Source organism: Belonocnema kinseyi, chromosome 4 (assembly GCF_010883055.1).
Source record: "Belonocnema kinseyi isolate 2016_QV_RU_SX_M_011 chromosome 4, B_treatae_v1, whole genome shotgun sequence".
Classification (NCBI taxonomy): Eukaryota; Metazoa; Arthropoda; class Insecta; order Hymenoptera; family Cynipidae; genus Belonocnema; species Belonocnema kinseyi.
Window position 1 is genome coordinate 49,798,726 of NC_046660.1, and position 8,696 is coordinate 49,807,421.

General features: G+C 29.0%; 1 protein-coding gene across 1 annotated transcript in view; it reads right to left on the minus strand.

The window, feature by feature from the left end:
• The window catches only part of LOC117170885 (carbonic anhydrase 7-like), an 8,698-nt gene extending 1,082 nt beyond the window's left edge, over positions 1–7,616 (minus strand). The window contains exons 1-4 of the mRNA XM_033357929.1: positions 7,562–7,616; positions 7,183–7,371; positions 6,987–7,093; positions 5,466–5,693 (exon numbers count right to left, since the gene is read on the minus strand). Of these exons, the coding sequence (XP_033213820.1) occupies positions 5,466–5,693; positions 6,987–7,093; positions 7,183–7,371; positions 7,562–7,616 (579 nt within the window). The remainder of the gene's footprint in view (positions 1–5,465; positions 5,694–6,986; positions 7,094–7,182; positions 7,372–7,561) is intronic.
• Between the last annotated feature and the right edge of the window lie 1,080 nt (positions 7,617–8,696).

Sequence of the window (8,696 nt, forward strand, 5' to 3'; positions counted from 1 at the left end):
GATTTCGAGGCATTTTCGAAGGATCAAGTAAAGATTTGAAATAATATTCATATTCTGAAGTTTGAAGTAAATTTTTCAAAATAAATTGTTTGCATTTCTCACCTGGAACGATATTTTAAACACTACCAGACCACCCTTCTGTGTTTCAGCTTTCTTAAATAATTTAAAATTTGTTCTATAAAAGAACGCATGCATCTCCATATTCATCCTACCGATGAAAAATGACGAAATGAAATTTAATATCGGTTGTTTTCTTTCTGTTAGCGAAAATAAGAAAATCAAGAGAGCATTTTTTGACTTACAAACCCAGGGGTGATAAGTCTTCTTATTTGATCATAAGGAGCCCCCTTCTCAGACCACTTTTTATCCGTGCGTTTAAAATAAAAATAATTCTCATCATTATGATCTTGAGTAATCGTTTCATTATTTACACTAGAAATTTCAATTTGTGAAAATTTTATTAATTGATGCATTAATTAAATTTTTGACTAGTAACCGTGTAGAAAACTATCGGGGAAATATTCGGGACCAGGATAGACCGTCCTGACTGTTAATGTGGCGCTGTCAGGACAGTCGATTTTGGCGCTGAGTAGAAGTAAATGGAAAAGCTATCCTAGAATCAGTTTCTTTATATTGCTTTATCATTGTATCAATATAGTGAAAAATGTTACAATACCGCGTTGTTTGATAGAACTTTTCTTTTTTGTACTCTTAACTAATTTAAACAGTGAAATATCATTATTCTAATGATCGAACTTTTATTGTTTAAAAAGTAGAGAATTAAAAAACTTATACAACACTTACCGGTTTTTTGGCCCAATGAGAAGTGGCTTTTTCAAATACGTAATTCCCGTGAAGGGGTCCGCCAGTACAGCTTGGAGTTTTTTCATTCCAGTCGGCACTTATTTCCACTATAATATTGGAAAAGTGAAAGAGTTAATAAAATCAATGAAATGAAGCAAATTTATAATCATATATTAAAATAATTAATATAACACCAGTGTGACCAGTATTCTTTAGAGTTATTTTCTTTGGTGATTTATTAAAGTCTGTAAATCTGATTTCTTCATTAATACTTGGGAACCCATCTTGGCCATTTGGCTTAAAACTTATTGGAGATTGATATATGAGATTGATTCTATGGTAAGCATTGACTGTACACGTGATTGTGTCGTGAATTTAGTTTTGCACAAGTTTCTTAAGTTCGTCACAATAAAAATTTAAGTTAATGTGAGTAGAGAAAACTGGATTTTAGAGTGGGAGATAACCAGCCCCCCCCCCCCCCCCCCCCCCCCCCACCCGAAGGTAAAACACTTCGAATTGATCTTCCACGTTCTGAAGGATTTGAAGAAGACATACAATTTAAACCTGTTTCATCATTAAGGCTTAAATTTTAAAATTCTTAACCTGTAGTCTCTTAGTAGCCTCATTGCGTATATTTTTTATTAAAAATTACTATTTTTAATACATAGATAATGCCATGACGAAAGCATTTAAAGTTGAACAATGTTCACATTGCATTTAGCTCATTTAAATTTTAGAAGCTTTTAAGGATATAAATATTTTAAATCCAATAATATCTGGCTGTAGAGCACTTCTTAAATAGATTATTCTTTTTGCGCTTGTAGCTATCAAAATTTGAGTGCGTTAAGATTTCAAAGTATATGGTTCTAATTTTAATGTTTTTTAATTTAAAAGAAATGAAGGTGGTTCTCATTTTGTAACTTCTTTTTTAATTTTTCAGGGTTCAAATTCTTGATTTCAAAACTCCTATTTATTTTAAACTGCGTAGAATGAATGTAATTCAAATAAAATAAAACGGCTTTGTGATAAATAGTAGATGATCACTTCGATATTAAAATTAACAACTTCTAAATGCTTTAATTTATAGTTCAGGGGAGTCGAAATCAGAAGAATCTGCATCATACGGGCATTTTTTAAATTCGAATTTCGTAATTTTTCTGTTTTATCACTTTTTAATAAAATGTACAAAGTCAAAACAAATTTACTGTATAAATACTATTATTTTTCCATTTTTAATTGACGCAACTGATTTTTAAGTTTCGCAATATTTCTTTCCAGCTGTATTATTCATAAACTGCAGCTTCTTATTGCTACAATAGAGTTCAAAATAATTTTTTTTTTATAAACTTCCCTTTTGTCTCGTTTTTTTCTCACATATGAACCGAAGTAATAGAACACAATATAAAAATACAAATATTTTTTGTTAAAAATTTGTTCTTTTTAATTCAAATTTGGACATTCATAGTTTTGGTACAGAATTGATCTCTTAAAAAACTACTATTTGAAATTTTTTGTATGTTTGTTTAAAAATTTGTCTCTTTTTGAAAAAATGAATCTTCTTGGTTAACAAATTATCTTGTTGGTTAAACATCAAATACTTGGCTGAATGTGCAACACTTTCGTCAAAAGTTTATTTTTTGTCAAAAATTCATTTCTTTTGCTGAAAATTAAACTATGTTTGGAAAAATCATTTCTTTTCTTTCTAAATTAGTTTTTGTAGCGGAAAAATTAATCACACAATTTTCAACAAAAAAAAACTAATGTCTTTTGTTTGAAAATTCGTTGTTTTTCGATGAATTTAACTGTTTTCTTTTTAATTCTTACCTTAAATTCTAGTTGGTTTTTGGATGAAAAATTAGTCCAATTTTGTCACTTTTTCGAACTGAATAGGCCCAATTTCCAAAGTATACTGGGCAGGGACAGTCTTGAAAATAAAAAATTTTATATTCACAATTTAGAATCTAAAATTGCTTTATAACATTTTATATTAAGATTCTGCATTTCATGAGATTTTATATTACGAATGTTACAACAAAACCTTAACTCTAGCTTAAAAGTTCTGTGAAAAAATGTTCTGAAATTTTTGGTAATTTCCGGTAAGCAGAGCGGTAATTTATGATAACTTGCCATAAATAACACAAATTTTTAGGAAATTGAAAGGAAATTCAAAATGAACCCGATGCGACATTATTCCGCGTAACTTTAGTAATAAGTATTAATCATATTTAACGGATGAACATTATTGAAAGACTTGGTATTTTATCTTCAATAAGGCTTTTCCACTTAAGCTCTAAGCTCCATGTTTTAAATAAATACTGGAACGATATATTTTTCAGATTCTAAGCGGTTCTCGTTTTGTAAATAGAATTGTTTACGCATAATTAAATTTTTCTTTATTCAATGACTTTTGCGATGAATGAAATTTTCGAATGGTAAATTCAACTACGTTAAACATTTAAAAGTTTCATCTCACGCAGAATTATCAACGTAAATAGTTTTTGCCTCATTTTTTATAATTTTTAAATGATCACTAAAGGGTTTAAATTTTCAGTTAAGTGTTTTTTCAAGTTGCTGTTTTTAAATCCGAAATCCAAATTTTAAGAAAGAAATAATAAAGTGGCAGCTACGATGTATTTACACAATTTCTAAGGTTCGGTCCTTTTCCCGAGGTATAAAAGGCAGTGACTAAAATAGTTTTAAACAAAATCGCATATCATTGCGAAAGGAAAATTTTTCTAAAACCTGAAAATTGTGGGTTTTAGCCTGTCTCCAATTTAAAAATATTGGATTTTGATTGAATTAAATCAAAAAATAACTTTTTTTTGCAATTTTAAACTGAAAATGAATCAAGAGGATTGAGATTTAATACACTTTAAGGGGGTTTAGGTGTTATTTTTCAAAAGAGTTTGGCTTCAAGTCACTTAAAAAAATTAAAAGTTGGCTGTTATTGTATTCTGTAAAATCTAAATTACGCAGTTTGGAAATCGCACTTTTCATCGGTAAAATCAGTTTTAATGATAAAAAAAATTAAACTAAAATGTACTGCGTTATTCGTATAATATAAATGACAATTGATTATGATGTGACACATATATTTGAGAGATTGTTGACTTTTGTTGAAGCGTCACTTATTCCTGCGCGTCAGTTTCCACAAATTTACAGCCTTGATGGAATTTACCCGAAAGTGAGTTTAGATGGGAATTTAACATTATTATATTTTATAATGTTTTACTTAGCGTAAAATCTACAGAAAAATACCTCATATTGCTAAATTATTTCTTATTTTATTGATACAATTAAATATAAACATACTTGGCAGTAGATATATTTAAATTTCCAGTAATATACTAAATTATAGAATTGGGATATTTCGGGAACATCCTTGGCATATAAATTTGACACATTAATGGGACATCCTGAGGATATTCTGAGATATCCTTGGGACATTCGAAGAATATTGAGATGACCGTCCTGTCAGATATTATTTGCGATATTCTTAGGATTTCCTGGGAAAGATTTATCTTATGTGAGAGGCTATTAAAATTGTTTGAATTTGTTCTAGCAGTTATAGGTTTTGCAACAGTTTTAGGAAATATTATTACACTGTTGCCTCTAATAATTTTTGATCAACAAGTAAATGTCTAGATCAATTTTCTTCTTAAAAGTTAAAATTTTAAGAACATTTACGGAAAGAAGTTTTCGTTCGTTTGGAGGATTTTTCTTGTTCTCAAGATATCTTACCATCTAGCAGTTGAATGACCTTGCGTTATTTTTTACAGTTAAAACAAAAACCACGCTTTAAATAAAAAAATTATTAGTAAGGCATTTTTAAATATTTTTTGAATACACAATGTTGGGCATTTCACCTTTTCACATTTTAATAAATTGAAAATGAGGTAATGATCATTCTAACTGACCGGTCATAAATATGTTTTATTTCGTCTAAATAATGAATTAATAAATAGTGTTGAAAGGTGGATCACATTTTAGCGTAATACTTGACAGTTCTCGAAATAAGAAAGTAATATTTTCAAAATGATGAATTTCCGGTAGATTCTCAAAATAAGGCTACAAGGCTAATTTTTGCTTTAACTCAAAACTGCATACATTTTGGCGTGAGTTGATCAGCGTTTTCCTGTCTATAAAAATCAACAACGCAAAAATAGATTCTTTGCTGCTTAGTTTTCCGCGTATATCCACCTAAATCTATATTTCACTTTAAAAAGTTTTCTAATATAAGGAAAAATTAGTAATAATTTAAACCCAGATGTGGTGAAAGGGGGATATATAATTAAATAACCCATAGAAATTAATTATTGTTGCAAACAAATCTTTATTTTATTGTCAAATTTTTATTCAAAGCACTCAGTTTTGCTTGGATTTTTGGTGAAGGGAAAGAAAAATTGCAGAAAATATTTGCCAAATTCAGCGAGTTATCGGTGATGTAAATTACTAGGGCTTGTTATTAATACCCACGTACTTAACTTGACGCTTGTTTAGCGGCTGAATAGGTCTAACATTCGACACGTCTCCCTCAGCCAACTTTATTTTTTTGAATTCCTTTACCTAAAAAGAAAAAGAAAAGAATACAAAATTGCTGTTGTAAATAAAATATTAAACTCGTGTTTTTTTTTATTTTCATTACAAATATAGAATCTTACCACGCTGTCAATGACAGGCATACCACCTTCAAGTATAAACCAGGTTACAGATTCCGAGCAAGGTGGATAATCCAAAGAACCTTCGTAAAATACCAATGGAAAATGGTGGTTATTGAAAGAATTTAATAAGGAAAACGGTTTTATCTCTGCTGTTGAATTTGGAGATCGAACCTTGTTTAAGGTTTTTGACATTTCGTCAAGCCAATGTATGGGATTCGGATACATAACCTGGAATGTTAAGGATGTGTGATCAATATCCTCAGATTGGACAAAGTAGCAGATTGCATGTCATTTTATAATATTTAATTTTATTCTTTAAGAAAACAGGAATTAGGAAATTTAGCAGAATTTTGATTATTTTAAAGTATAAAAAAGATTCTGAAAAATTAAACAAAAATTTAAGAAATTTTCAATTAATTTCCATAAATTGAAGAGGTTTCAAAGAATTTTCAAAGATGCCAGAGTATTTTCCGGATTTTTATATAAATTGTACAGACTTTTAAAGAATGCTAAGAAATTGCAGAAGCTTTCAAAGGATTTAGAACATTTCAGTTGTTTTTTAAATAAATTAAATGAATTCAACTTCGGGGGATTTCAGAAAATTGTAAGAATCTTATTTCTTTAATGAAAATTACAAGGATTTTTGGAAAGCTTTGAAAAATATTGATGGATCTAACAATGTTCTTAAGCATTTAATGATTTTGCACAAATACTAAATAACAATTTATTTAAGTAAATTTTTCAAAATAAATTGTTTGCATTTCTCACCTGGAATGATATTTTAAACACTGCCAGACCACCCTTTTGTGTTTCAGCTTTCTCAAATGATTTAAAATCTGTTCTATAAAAGAACGCGTGCATCTCCATATCCATCCTACCGATGAGAAATGATTAAATAAAATTTAATGTCGATTGTTTTATTTGTGTTAGCGAAAATAAGAAAATCAAGAGAGCATTTTTGACTTACAAGCCAAGAAATGATAAGTCTTCATTTGGATCATAAGCAGTCTTCTCCTCAGTCCACTTTTTATTCGTGCGTTTAAAATAAAAATAATTATCATCATTATGATCTTTAGTAATGGTTTCATTAATTACTCACTAAATTTTAATTCGCAAAAATTTTAGTGATTGATTTTTAAAATAAATTTTTGGTAAACAAACGTGTGGAAAACTATCGTCAAAATATTCGAGACCAGGATAAGCTGCCCTGACTGTTGACGTGGCCCTGTCAGGACAGTCGATTATAGATTTGGTTTTAATATAAAATGTTTATTTTCTATATATTTCAACGTAAAAAGCTTGTGAATACATTATGTTGTTGAAGGTGACGATTTGGACAAGTTTCAATTTAATGCATTCTAGTACCAATATAGTGAAAAGTGTTACAATACCGCGTTTGTTTGATGAAACTTTTCTATTTTTCACTTATTTCTAAGTTGAGTAGATAAATAACATTTAAGTAGTTATCAAATTTTCAATAATTAAAAAGTAGAGAGTATTAAAAACTTATGCAATACTTACCGGTTTTTTGGCCCAATGAAAAGTGGCTTTTTCAAATATGTATTTCCTGCGAAGTGGTCCGCCAGTACAGCTTGGAGATTTTCCATTCCAATCGGCCTTTATTTCCACTATATCATCGGAAAAGTAATAGAGTTTATAAAATGAAAGAAATAAGGTGAATTTATATTCATATATTAAAATAATTAATATTTAATACCAGTGTGACCAGTATTCTTCATGGTCATTTTCTTTGGTGTTTTATTAAAGCCCGTGAGTATCAGTTCTTTAGAAATACTTGGAAAGCCATTCTGGCCTGTTGGCTCAAAACTGATTGGAGATTGATAAGGTCCATTACACTTGGGATATTTCTTGCCCCAGTTTTTAGCATCTTTATAACTGAATGCATCTGCGAGAATCAAATAAAATTTTTTTAAGTTTTTTATAAGAAGCAAACATCTGACTTATTAGTTTTATATAATGATCTTTCTGATGTTCATTTATTTGTATATATGTTGCTATAGAATAACATCAGAATGTTTGGTATCTTCATAAAAAAATTATAAAATTAAAAAAAAAGTTCTGAAAATATAACTTACTTGTTCGCAAAACAATACCAAAAAGAATAGTCGCTATCAAGTGTGACTGGTTCATTTCGATGCTCTGTATATTCTAAAATCATATGAAGAAATAAATATTACAACTGTATTTCTTGATTCAAATTTAAGCACTTACATTTTTCAATTTTTCGAAACATGCAGCGGTGTAATGAATAAATTTTTAAGTCCACAAAAGTATCTTGAAGAAAGAATTTTTCCTTGACAAAATGACTATATATAGCCCAAGATTCTAACACCTCTTATATTGTTTTCTGAATATTTACTATACACGTGATTGTGTCGTGAATTTAGTTGTGCACACGTTTCTAAAGTTCGTCACAATAAAAATTTAAGTTAGTGTGAGTCGAGCAAACTGGATTTTAGAGTGGAAGATAACCCCCCCCCCCACAGGGAGGTAAAACACTTCGAATTAATCTTCCACATTCTGCAGAATTTGAAGAAGCGTACAATTTAAACCTGTTTCAGCCTTAACGCTTAAATTTAAAAATTTTAAACCTCAAGTCTCTTAGTAGCCTTATTGCATACATTTTGTTTTGGAAATAGTAATATTTTTAATGCTTAGATAATGCAATGCTGAAAGTATTTAGAGTTAAACATCTTTTACGTTGCACTTATCTAATTTAAATTTTAGAAGCTTTTAAGGATATTAATCTTTTGAATGCAATATGATTTGGCCGTGTGACACTTCTTAAATAGATAATCCTCTTTGTTTTTGACTGTGACTAATTTTGAATTACGTAGAATCAATATTATTTAAGTGAAATAAAACGGATTTGTAATAATAAGTAAATGATTATTTCGACATCCTAATTGACAACACCTAAATGCTTTAATTTATAGTTCAGGATAGTTGTAAACACGAAGAATCTGCGTCATGCGGCAATTTTTTTAATAAACAAAGGCGAAACACATTTACTGTGTAAATAATATTATTTTTTTCGCTTTAAGTTGACGCAACCGATTCTTAAGTTTCGCAATATTTTCTTTCAGCTGTATTATTTATAAACTGCGGCTTCTTATTATTTCAATAAAGTTAAAAATTAGTTTGATAATTATAATTGATATTGATAGGGATGTTCGGCAATATTTTGCAAACAGGGTTTCTGATATATAT